The 13840-nt window shown below is 36.5% G+C and overlaps 1 protein-coding gene across 4 annotated transcripts in view; it reads right to left on the bottom strand.

Moving 5' to 3' along the window:
* Window positions 1–13840, bottom strand: part of zgc:66433 (uncharacterized protein LOC321250 homolog) — a 188262-nt gene that overhangs the window by 22588 nt on the left and 151834 nt on the right. For 3 of the 4 annotated variants that reach the window (XM_039766271.1, XM_039766269.1, XM_039766268.1), the window contains exons 3-6: window positions 9216–9384; window positions 8961–9093; window positions 7658–7816; window positions 951–1016 (exon numbers count right to left, since the gene is read on the bottom strand). In XM_039766271.1, coding sequence (XP_039622205.1) covers window positions 951–1016; window positions 7658–7816; window positions 8961–9093; window positions 9216–9384 — 527 coding nt within the window. The remainder of the gene's footprint in view (window positions 1–950; window positions 1017–7657; window positions 7817–8960; window positions 9094–9215; window positions 9385–13840) is intronic. The other variant, XM_039766270.1, reaches the window with a different exon arrangement.

Here is a 13840-nt window from a genome sequence, read left to right as displayed (position 1 = left end):
GTAAGCCATGTCTCACAGTAACAGTAATGTTTAGCATGCATCCCAGCCATGTGCTAGTTATGCTAACTCAAAGCATATGGCTTTTATATATGGGAACATTTTGTGTTAACACAACAGATGTGCCTGCAGAATTAAAAAAAAAAGGAATGTTCATGCCAGAAGTGCAGGCCTCATATATTTTAAACTTATCTGAAGAAAGTTTGAGAAGGAAGTTGTGCAGATACAGCAATAGTGCCACCTCACTGCAACTCCTAAGCAAAAATGCCACATTTTGGCAGCCACACATTTAAAAATAGAACATCCCCACCCTAAAACCCAAACCCACCATTTACTTGAATCCAGCCTTCCTGGTGCAGCACATAGACCTACTCGGTTTATGGCTTGAACCAACTCAGGAAGGGAGAAAGGGGCTTCTTCACCAAATGAGACTGATTAATCTTTGGAGATCATACTTTTCAGATCTGGTAGTGCACAGCACCATCCAGTGTCTCAAAGTCATTTTGATTTTGCAAAAATATGTAATAGTCGAATATATGCTAGTGTGCTAGAACATACATTTTACAAAATACATTTCACTTTGAGAGTATCACAATGCTTTTTATAGTGTAATTAATGCACAATTTTTATAAGAGATAATCTCTTTCTGAAAAATTGAGCTCTAAAGCAAATAATGTAAAGGTGCATCACAAATTCAATGATTAACAAGGAAAGTTATGTGATGTAGAGCTAAAATGTTAAATGTTAAGATGTCGGACATTTGAAATAATGTGGTTTACACTGTGGAAGATCTAGATTAGATGGTGAGGGCTCTATTCAAAAACTACCCTCTTTTCCAAAAGCCTTTTATAAATTTAACATTTCTGAATTTAGACCCTTTCCCCTGCCTGCTGGATATCCATACCCCTACTCACAAAGAAAACACATGAGAGGGAAGCATCGTAATTATTTACCTGTTCATCTTCACTGTCTGTTCCATCTAAACTCACGGAACTATTTCTTGGGGCAGGGTTGGAAGACTGTGGGATAGAATAAGGGGGAAAAACAAATAGATGAGCTGAGGGGAGGATCTTTTCAGAGTGGAGGAGGATTAAAACATAACTTGATGCCTAAAAACCTCTCAAATGGCTGCAGTTCTTCTGTCTGCTTTTTCAGTGTACTGCCATCTCAAAACCCTGCAGAAAGTTCAAAATTTGTTTGTGCTAAAACGGAGATGTAATATAAAACAATGACCCCTCCTGATTCCCAGAACCTTATGACTCAGGTTTGTAATTTTAATTCACATGCATTAATTAATAAGCAACAATTGACCTCATACTCATTCTACTTGTGGTTACTCCACTCTAGGCTGCCAGCTCCTGCTCTACATTTGCACTGTCAGGAATTCACAACTTCAGATGCATTCACACTACAAAACTGGATGGAGATGAAAGACAATAGTAGTATTGTGCTTGATCCATAAGGGACTGTAATGTAATATGATCTACATCAAATTTACCCTTTTTATGAGGAAGTATTGATCCAGAACTGCCAGGTATGGGCTGTGTTTGCACTATTTCTCTGATAAAACCTGATTCAGATTTTTTCACATATCTGATACAGATTAGATTTTAACGTGAAAACTCAAAACCCACATATATCAAATATTTGAGATTGGATGTAGGGTTCTTTTACATGTGGTACTGAATTCTGATTGCACATATCCAATCTGAGTATAAACAGTCAGATAAGATTTTCACCCCAGAAAGTGGTATGATTACATTATTTTTACATTGTGCAAGGAAACTAATTTTTAATGTACAAAATATTTGCATGTAATCTGTCTGATCTGAAGTTTCTCCAATCATTAGGAACCATCAAGGCAGCTAACAATATAGTCCCACCACTATTGACTCCTGTTGTATATCAAAATTATTCTTCAAATTGGGGTCTAATTTAAGAAAACACAGCAGAAAATGTTAAGGCATATAATCTTATAACCCTTCTACATGGATACATTATATTAGAAAAAAGTTCACTTGCTAAAATATTGAAAACTGATGAGCATCACTAGAAAAAACATATGGGGATCCATGTTTCAGTGCTACTTGCATACTATATAGTAAGCCACAAGGCATGCACAGCGCCTATACATACAGTAAGTTAAATATACTCATATATGTAAACATTTAGGCCACATATAGACTAAAAATTTAAACACCACAGCCACCAGATTGAATTTCTACACCAATTCTGTTTCTGGCATTGAGACCTGCTAGTGTAATGTGACCATAGTAGCATTTGATCCATGGTAATGTAAATGCCCCACCAAATGAACCTCTACTCACCCAACACATCTCTCTTTATATCACCATTTTGAAAAATATATTCCTTCACATAACTCTTAAGATATTTTGTACCTTGACAAGATATATATAAGATTTGGAAACAAAATATACTGACTGAGAAATAAATGATATGCCTTGCTGTTAGATTACATTAAAAACAAACATTCCTATATTATGCGGCCTGCACTTATGTCACTTTTCTGTTTAGCTCTAAACTAAACTCGCTTCGCTCGCCAATCCCCAGGTTGGTCCTGTGGAGATACAATTTAAAGTGTTTTTTTTCATGGGAATTGTTACATATGCATTATATTCATTTTTTATTTTAAAACTTCAGTAAATACAATATTTTGATTCCTTGTTTGGTCTTACAGCATGATAATGCAACGTATAACTGGCCGTGAGTGAATATCCTTTTTCTGTTATAAATAAACAGACTTTTTCAAATGTTTGTCCTTGTGATTTGTTAATTGTCATTGCAAAATCTATTCTCACGGGAAACTGTAAATGTTTTAATACGAATGGCATCATTCAATAAAAATAAGACTTTCTGATAAAATAATCTACTTATGAAAGTGGGAATATCCAGAGCCGATATAGCAAGTGGCATTGTTCTCAAGAAGGTGCGGATTTCTGGCCATTGTGGATTGTACGTCGTAAGAAATAAATCCGGCCAACCAATAGTTCTGGATATTGCCATTGCACCATAATATAACTGTTGCAATGCTCTTGGATATGGACCTTGATATGATGTGGATATACATGAATATCTACTGTGTCCTTGATATCTCCGTCTTTCAAAATAATTATCGCTGACAATTTGTCGCATGTGGGTTTATTATAAATGCGACTGTGATCTTTCGGATTCATATAGAAATCCAAGAAAATTTCTTTGTGTTTTGCTGATAAATTTTGTGTAAAGTGCGATATGTTTGGACGTATGGATTTGTATCCATTATTGGCTGTAGAATTTCTATTATGTCAGATCATTTAACTCTTTCGATTCTATGTTGCATCGCTTCTCCATGATCATAAAGATACACCTGACCAAATTGTGTTTTGTTTTTCGAAATTAAACTTGTCGTAGCTGTAATTGTTGCAGGAACACAGATTCTCATAGCATATGGTCCATTATTGTGTAAATCAACGTTTTGTGCATTGAATGATGCTAACACGAAAAGATTATTGCAGATGCGTATATTTTGCCTGTAGTGTTTGTGGTTTTTAACTTTCACTAAACAACAAATCTTTGAATTCTCTTTATTGGGAAGCAGCAATACTTTTCCCTGATGGCAACGTGAATGAGACAATCTACAAGTATCTGACTTAAACTTTAAAGCCTTACAATATCTCCATACTTCTGACATATCACCTGTGTCCATATATTGCATCTCTTTTTGCTGTTCGGTTATTTCACCTAGTAATAATTTCCATTTGTTTGTGCGAATGTGATCTGTACTCTCTTTTCTTTGACACTTTTGAATTTTAGTACTGTCATATTTTTGAACTTGCTCTGTGTGTGTGCACTCAGGTCCTAACCAGGGATCCTGAGTTGGTTTGTCATGTGATGAGTGTGGCAATGCACTGTATCAGTGCATGCTTCTAACATCTCTCTCTCTGCATGTGTTTTGGACCAAGGTTTTTTTTGAGCCTTTTGAATCCCACTGCTTTCATAATCTGTAACATGCTCTGCATGTTTATGGCACCAACGTTTTTGAACATCTTTATGAAGTTCTACTGTGTCTTTTACTATTTGTCTTTAATTTCTAACCCTGGACCTGCAAGGTTTTCAATTCCACTTGTTCCAGGCTGATTATTACTTTCCATTCCTAGGTCACCGTCTCACGGGAACATGCTTCCAATGGATGTCAATATGACGTGACTTGACTGTGTCGCGGGAAGTGAAAGTGTCACTCTGTCTCTCTTCAGAAGATCACGTCTCATTACAAGATTGTTTTTTTGTAATAGAGAGATATGCTTGCTGAGAACCTACCATAAGTGAACACTTAGAGTCAAAAGACTGATACTTGATCTTTACTAAAAAAAAAGCTCCAGTGAATAACAGATCACCCTTATGCTCTGGATTGGCAGGACCTGCATTTAGTAACCAAAGGACAGGTGAACAGGATAAGGGGCGCCAGATAGGCATCTTATTACAAGACCACACACACTAGCTGGATGTCTGATACAGTAAGAACTCTTCAACTCATTCAGATTCTGCTTTGTTTAGATTTTTTTAACCCAATTAATACTCAGTTTGCCACTCTACTGGGAGTATGCAGTACATTTCTAACACTGTGCATGCAAAGCCATCAGGCTTTATCTCAAGCTATAGTGTGAATTTAGACTTTTTGAGATAGTAGCATCTGTCTCTTATCTGGTGAAGTATAAATGTTTTAGACAGTGCTTAATTTTTAAAGATATTGAGTACATATGTGTCATATCTATAGGTCTGAGAATACTGTATAAAGAACAAATAGCTGAGTAAAAGTAGTTACATTTCTGGAATATTACTTAAGTAAAAGTAAAATCTGCCCATGACCAAATTACTCAAATAGAAGTTTTAAAGTACCCAATATTAGTCTGGAGTGAGGTGTACATGGAATGAATGTGTGGAGGATTTAATATCCATCCATCCATCCATCCATTATCCAACCCGCTATATCCTAACTACAGGGTCACGGGGGTCTGCTGGAGCCAATCCCAGCCAACACAGGTCGCAAGGCAGGAAACAAACCCCGGGCAGGGCACCAGTCCACTGCAGAATATTTAATATTTAAATTATTTTATCATTTAAATAGGGCAACTACACAGGCACCAGACAGAGGATTTTAATATTGAGATAAAGACCTAGAACATGGATAACACAGAAAGGAACTGAATCCAGATGGCACAAAGCTTGTTCCACTCACTTTCTAGAAGAGGAGCTGAAGTATCCCCAGAAGAGAAATTTAGCCAAATGAGATCACGTATAATAAGCAGTTAGCCCTTTCTGTCTGATCTTAGTAAACATTCTAAAAGCTATGACATCAATAAATGTCTGTATGAGAAGTAATAGCAGTAAGTTGACAATATCTGATGCTGCAGGCTGATTGCAGAAACAAGAAACAATGGTCATGTAATTAAGCAACTTGTTCAATTAACGGCAGCATTAACTACTACAGTGCTTGAATAGAAACTCACAATCCATTGTTGAGCCCATTACAATGTTTGAAATCTCATGATAAAAAGCATACTGAATTTTGAATTCTTTACATTTTTTTGTTTTTATATACTATACATACGTTATTGGATAAATGAGTTCAGTAAGTAGATGGGTGGATGAGTTTAAACTGATGCCCAGAAGAACTTTTGATGTTGTTCAATTTTTCTACTCTAATAGTGTTGTAGTGTTTCATTTACTGATGAATAGATTACATGTATAACCCCGCAGTGCATTAGTTGGCAGTGGAAAATTCCTGCTTGGAAGGAGTGAGACAATGTGGCCCTTCTAAGGCAGGCAACATTAATCTGCCTGATAGAACCAAACCTTTAAAGGATACTGAGGTCACAGGGCTGCAGTGACATGAGTAGTCACTAGATATATGCCCCCAAAGAAGTGCTGCCCATGAACTAGGACTTCAATTGTAGTTTATAGCCACCTTATTGCAGATGGTTCATCTAGAGTATCCACAGTCAAAGGGAGAGTTTCAGCAAATGTAAGAAGAAGAGACAAGCATCAAGAGAAAAGTAAGATAAGAAAGAGGGCCCTGAAGAAGATTGTGTGTGAGCAACTCTCGTTGGGATAGAGTGGTTCAGAGTTTTGTTTTCCTTTCGTATATTTGTTCATGTTTTGTGTCTCCCATTTCTTACCCCTTGTACCCGTGTCTGAGATGATAAATGCAAATCTGTTATAAGTATGGGATTATTGATACTATTATAAATAAGGATTGATCCCATGAGGTTATCCCATCCTGTTACACTGATTATCCCATAGCCAATGTCACTGAACACATCTTCAGACATTGGAAGAGCCAGCTGTGTAAAGGAAAGTGCTGAAACTGTAAAGAAACAAACAAAATTCAGCACTTTAAACCCTTTTAACTTCAAAAGCTTGTGCTGCTTTAATTTTTCTCAATGTTGCACTTCCAAAGATTGCATCCATAGCCACTTGCATCAGAAGTCTGCAGCTGGGTAGAGTGAATGAGGCATAGACAGAGATACAGAGCAGCTGCAAGGCCTCAGATACATTTGGCTCAGGTAAACTGATCAGTGTTCTGTGCAGCTGCATTTTAAATTATTTATAGTGCCATTTTTACACTGCGTTATTTGTGAAGGTTTTACCTGCAGAAAGCTTACTATAATAGACTTTAAACAGTAGTGAGTCACACTCAGCTGGATTGATCTGTGTACCTACTTTTGGCTCCTTCTACTTTTGTAATCTTTTAGCAAAGACCATATATGCCTAACTACAACAGTATGGAGAATGTGATGTAGATGTTTAAAAGCAAGGATAAAGGAAAACAGAGCAAGGATTTTCTGTTAGGTAGCACTGTTGGGCAGACTTCAGCCCATGTGACCCTGAACCTGATTGTTTGATAGTAATGGATAAAAATGTGAAAGGATATACAGAGAAAAACAGTGGTATACTGTTGATCATGTCTTTGTAGAGCAGCAGAGGAATGAAATATAATGCTGGATGATTGAAACTGGAAGATATGCATAGGAGAACTGCTACATGGTGACTGTCATGTGCTCATTTAGTAGCAGGTAAATGAAATACAAGTTGCCAGGATTTTGTCACTCAGAAATTAGGGTGCCTACTGTTCGAATCGTTTACAATTAATGGCCAAACTATTGAGCAGCCCCTGAGTGATGAATGGATTTCCCTGCAACTCCTGGATCTACTCCTGGGCTGACAGTACCTGCCAGGTCTGAGTTATTAGTGCATGTGCCTGACAGCTCAATCACTGCAAATTAAACAAACCTATATTTGTGTAGTAGTGCAGCAAGCACTAAATGAATAGAAACTAATAACAAACAAGTAATATCTCAACGCTATCTTCAAATGCACAAGAAAATCAGGGAGACAATGGAAAATATCTGCAGTGCGTAAAAGAAACACACTGTCATTGCACCGTAATGATCACACCCTAAGCTTGTTTACCACTGAGCAGGACAACGATACATCTCTAACCATCTCTAACCTACTCTGAGTGCAGGTACAGTGCAGTACAGCCTGGCACTACCTTTAAGGAGTTTGTCTAAAGTTAAACATATACCTGTTGTATAAAAGTTTATGTCATTTTAAAAAAGGTGCCTTTTAAGAATGAGCCATGGCAGAAATCATTATGTACCCCTGTAGCAGTGTCCATAAGCACGGTGTGAAGTGTAGAGATCTCTGGTGGACTCCTGGGAAGCCCATCATCCTCTGAGAGTGCGCCAGCATCTTCTGCTTTCTTACACGCAATGACGGCAGACGGTGAACCCATTCGAATTGCCTGCTGCAGCTGAAGCTAGTAAAATAATAATAAATAAAAAAAAACAGATTTTGGTATCATTGAATAAACCTAAAGAGAAAAGCATCATGGATCAATAAATACCTTAGCGTTACACAGCATGCTATGCTGTAATATTAGAGCTCAGCCTGCAAGCAACCATAGCACATCTGCGCAGCTCTTCAGTAATCCCTATTAACTCATTTTGTCCATTTCCATCGGATTAGGGCTCTCAGCTGCAGCTCGAAAGGAGCTGAAATTACACCCGCACAATTTTCCCATCTGTACTTGCCATTATAAACCTTGTTATTTTTTTTAATTCAAATGGCCAAACAGTTGATTTATGTTTTCCATGTAGTTTGTGCCAAACTGTAATTATCTGCAACATTATACTAGGCAAGTTTTAGAGATTGTATATAATGAATATATACTGTATTTTTGCATATGTATATGAAGTGAAGGCTGTGTGGTGTAGTGGTTAGGGCTTTGGACTTCAGGCTGTGGGTTTAAATCCCACTACTGACACTGTGACCATGAGCAAGTCACTTGACCTGTCTGTGCTCCAATTGGAAAACCAAAAAAAATGGAACCAATTGTATCATAAATGTTATAAGTCACCTTTTATAAAGGCGTCAGCCAAATAAGTAGATGTAAATATGTAAATATTGTACATGTAAAAATATATAGCCACACAAGTAGAAAGTATCTGTATAATAAATATGCTCTTTATTTATATATTGTGAATATAGATAATATGTACCAGCAGAAGGCTCAGACTTTTAAAATCAATGTGTATGTGTATCAAGTGTTTATGTTAATGCTGCTGATAAAGTCGTAAATAAATCAATGTCAAAGATGTAATCCTAACTCTTAAATTGATTTTTAAAAACAGCACACCTGCTTGTAGGGGAACATTTGTTTGGTAAAACTTTTTACTTGCTACGATGATCTATTATTAGGAGATGGCTATTTGAAAAGAAGGTATTCTGAAAAAATAGTCAAATGATAACCTATGAGATGCCTCTATGTGCGTTTCTTTTTGTAAGCATGTACTTTTGTCCATTGTAATATGTATTGTTTCCTAAGATATAATACTGTACTATAAATGGACATGAAATGAGAAAAAAAAATCAGATTAAAATCCACAGCCATTTTTCGTTACCTGCAAAGTTTTCACTTTTCCTGGGAGATTATCCTGTGAAGACACCAAACTTTCCGTGTTTTCTGATGATGGCGCGTCAGAAATAAACACACTGTCATGTGACAGGGCCTTGTTTCCCAGGCTGACCTTTGACCTGGAAATTAGAATATTAAACAAGCTTTAGCACTAATTGACCACAAACAAGGCCACATAATATTGAAAACTGATTGAAGGAGTGATATAAGGTGGATAAAAGAGGCCCATTTCTCATCTTACCCCATTTCATACTGCAGGGTTGTCTGAACTTTGGGTTGGTCGGGTGCATTGACATCATCACTCGACTGGCTCTGTTTTAAAAGACTGTCACCACTGGATGTGGCTGGAGTTTTTCTCTTTTTCTTGGCAAAAAAGTTCTTAAAAGTCTGGAACTTTGACTTTTTCTTTCCTAAAACAAAAGCAAGATTTGAAAGACATTTAAACAAAGAGACATGGAAAAACCAAGTGCATTAAAACTGTAATAATCAAATAAGATATCCTAATTAAATGTAATGTAAAAAAGAGCGCATTTGGGGGGGATAAGGCTGTGGAGGATTTTGGTGCAGATGCTTAGTTCTTTAGCTGCTCTGTGGAGCTCCTGATTACAGGTGATCTACAAAATATAACTCAATATAAAGTTGTAAATTTTATTTATCTGACTTATCTTTAGAGACTTAAGAACCAATTCTGTATATAAGTACTCTACTTCTCTATTAATTATATACAGTAAAGGCCAAATGTTTGGACACACCTCCTCATTCAATGTGTTTTCTTTATTTTCATGACCATTTACATTGGTAGATTCTCACTGAAGGCATCAAAACTATGAATGAACACATGTTCACAAATGGTTTTATTTCAGGTGATTACCTGTTGAAGCTCATCGAGAGAATGCCAAGAGTGTGCAAAGCAGTAATCAGAGCAAAGAGTGGGTATTTTGAAGAAACTAGAATATAAAACATGTTTTCAGTTATTTCACCTTTTTTTGTTAAGTACATATCTCCACATGTGTTCATTCATAGTTTTGATGCCTTCAGTGTGAATCTACCAATGTAAATGGTCATGAAAATAATGAAAACACATTGAATGAGGAGGTGTGTCCAAACTTTTGGCCTGTACTGTATCTCTCTATTATATAAAAAAATCCTGGGATGAGATGAGACTTTTTATCCTGGGACGAGACGAGACTTTTTCAGAGAGATAATTTCAAGTCCCGTGAGAGGAGACTTTGTGCCAAGAGATTTAACCATGCCCAGGGCCGGAAATAAAAGACAAAGAGCAGATGACATAGTAGAATGTTGTACAGAGGTTCAAAAACATTGGTGCGATACACATGCAGAGCAGGTTTGAGATAATGAAAGTACTAAAATTTAAAAGTCTCAAAAAACTGATAGTAAAGGTCACATTAGCGCAAACAAATGGAAATTATTACTCTGTGAAATAATGGAACAGCGAAAAAAGATCGAATATATGGACATAGGTGATATGACAGAAGTATGTAGATATTGTTCGGTTTTAAAGTTTAAGTAGGAGACTTGTAGATCGTCTAATTCATGTTGCCATCAGGGAAGAGTAGTGTTTCTTCCCAATGAAGAGGCATATCCATGAGAAATAAAAGATTTGTTATTTGGTGAAGGTGAAATCCACAAACACTATAGGCAAAATATCTGAATCTACAATAATCTGTTCACGTTCACATCATTCAATGCTCAAAATGTAGATTTACACGATTTAAGACCATACACTATGAGGATCTGTGGTACCACAACAATTAAAGCTACTACAAGTTTAATTTCAAAGAAACCACAATTCAGTCAGGTTTATATTTATGATCAAGAAGAAGCGATGCAACATAGAATCGAAAGAGTTAAACGATTGGATGTATTAGAAATCATACAGCCAATAATGGATACAAATCCATATGTCTAAAAGTATCTCACTTTTAAATTTATCTGAAAAACACAGACAAAGAAGTTTTCTTGGATTTCTATATGAATCAGAAAGATCATGCTCAAATATATAATAAACTAACATGTGATGAATTGTCAGAGATAATAGTTTCGAAAGACAGAGATATCAAAGACAGAGTTGATATTTGTGTTTATCCAAAAGCATAGCATGATTCGGCACAAGTGGCAGATTTGGGAAATGACTAGTGCGTAGGGCTCGCACGTGGGTTGGCAAGTGTATTATTGTGTATTATTTATTTTTGCATGTTATGTATTCATTATTATTCTTATCTAATTGTTATTATTATCTATGTCATTGACATCTTATAAAGCACTTTGAGCTATATTCTATGTATGAAAATGCACAACAGAAATAAATGTAGTTATTGTTGTGGTTATAATGCTGAGCATGGGCTCTGAGATCTGTATCAAGCTTATAGCTAAAATACAAATTACAAATTTTATCAGTGAAGTGTGGATTAGTTTGATCACTACAATGAGACAAGTTAAAGTGACAAAAGTGCATTAAGAACTTTGAATTGCTGCAAAAATAGGAATATTCCTTAATGTCTTTTGAGTGTAAATTTCACAGTAATGATCTTTTCTAAATGCAAAATTACAGAAGGGGAAAAATAAAGCAAATTAAACAATTAGACCAACTAGAGATTAATTGGCTTGCAAATTGTAAGCTATTTGGAACAAAACCCTGCAGCCACATTGAAAACCACTGATTTTGACAAATAGCCATATGTCTGATTTTGAAGAAGTAGAAAGGTGATGTCGCACTTGGCACTTCAGATATTTGCTTATTTACATGACATCTCCACATGTGATGATAGCTTTGAACAGAGAAGTGAACAAGAATGTATCCTTATCTCAGGGAATAGTTGGCCAAAAATCTATGATAAAATGTCCAATTTCCTTTTGTTTTTATAAACATACCTCAGAAACAGGCGTATGTTTTCTGAAATTAAAGCTTTTTCCTCTTCAAACTGTATGTTTTCGGTAAGTCTTAAAACCATTTTTTTATGTTTGGACTGATACCTGGTAAACAGAATTTGAAACTGCAAGAACAGGTGTGGTATTTTGTAAAATATATTAAAAAACTCTTCACTTATAAATCCAGTTTCCATCCATTTTCTAACCCGCTGAATCCGAATACAGGGTCACGGGGGTCCGCTGGAGCCAATCCCAGCCAACACAGGGCACAAGGCAGGGCAGGGTGCCAACCCACCGCAGGACACACACAAACACACCCACACACCAAGCACACACCAGGGCCAATTTAGAATCGCCATAAATCCAGTTTCCCATGGGAAATTAGTATTGTCCATGATTGTAAAACAATAACTGACTTGAAAAATACCAAGCTTATATTAAATAAAAAGTAGCCAGGATACACTTTGCTATACCTGTGTGTATGATGGGTTTTTAATACGGGGCAATAGAAACGGGCTTGTGGACACTAACACAAAGTAACTGCATCACCCTTTCATGTTAAAAATATAGCATTCTCAAACCCACTTAATCCAATTGAAGGTCACACAGGGCTGGTGCTTATCCCGGCAAAACTGGACACAATACAAGAAATTACCCTGGACAGAAACATATCAAAAGCTAATTTACCCAGATACACTAACATTCAATCAACAGCAGGCGGTACTGCACATGAGAACTTGATGGAGAATTCCCAGAATTAAAGCAAAAATTTAGTGGGTATTTCCACAAACCGTACAGCATATACATATGGACTGTAGACAATATATGTTTACATTTAAAAAGAAATGTGTATTAAGCTCATTTTAAATTGGCAGTAAGTGAGTATGGGAGTGTGCATAAGTTGGTCCTGCGATGGACTGGTGCCAAATCTAGGCTTGGTTTCTGGCTTACTCCCTATGCTCACTGATTAGTCGCTGGCCTACCACAACCCTGAACTTGATTACATCTACCTTGAAATCTTATGTAATGTTAAGAAAGCAATTTATATGTGCACACAAATGTCTAACTAATTCCCAAATGCTATGCAAAGTTGCCACTAAAGAGGTGTTTTAGCATATAAAGGACGCAATTGAATACCAAAAAAAAATTGCATTAAAGGATAAGTTTGTTATTTTTCATGTCGAAGTTATTTATTTGCAATTATTGTAAATATTAATTTTCCACATAAAATTGTGCTCTGAAGTGTACTTTTTTTCATACAGTTTAAAAATACCTTGACTCTTCTTGCAGATTACAATGGTGATAAAGGCTAATAAGCGTACTAAAGAAATAACTTTGACTTGAAAAATACCAAACTTATTCTTTAATGTTTACAAATGTGGCGCAGTGGGTAGTGTGGTTGCCTTTTGAATCTAGTGTGCTACAGGTTTATGTCCTCACCCTGTCACCATCTACATGCATTTGGCAACTTCTTCCTGTGTCTGTTTTGGTTTATATTTGGGTTCTCTGCTTTTTCAGCATCATGCCCTATATATGTGCCCTGAGGTAATCGGTGTTAATAAATATATCATTTATGGAAGTGAGCTGGAGTGTATAGTGAGATGGACTGACTTGCTCACAAAACTGCTGGGATAGCTTCAGAGCCTTGGGATCTTACGTTACATTCACACATTTGAATACTACAGTTTGTAGCCAAGATATAAAACTGGCCATCACATCCATAGGTGGCTTTAAACTTTAAACCTTCTCACAACTGTATATTCTGGTAATAGATGTCTGTTGTATCTATGAACATACTCACACATGCATGAGTGTGTTACAGATTCTGCTACATACTTGCACAAAACCTTCCTATCCTGGTCCTCTTCACCGAAGGGTGCACCTGCGAGCTTTTCATATATTTACAGCAGGAAGACACAGTTGCCAGCCATAATTCAGATACACTGTCATCATCATCATCAATGCAGCCAAATGAAA

The sequence above is a fragment of the Polypterus senegalus genome, chromosome 10, assembly GCF_016835505.1.
Source record: "Polypterus senegalus isolate Bchr_013 chromosome 10, ASM1683550v1, whole genome shotgun sequence".
Classification (NCBI taxonomy): domain Eukaryota; kingdom Metazoa; phylum Chordata; class Cladistia; order Polypteriformes; family Polypteridae; genus Polypterus; species Polypterus senegalus.
The sequence above is the reverse complement of the archived record's forward strand: the minus strand, read 5'-3'. Positions and strand labels throughout refer to the sequence as shown.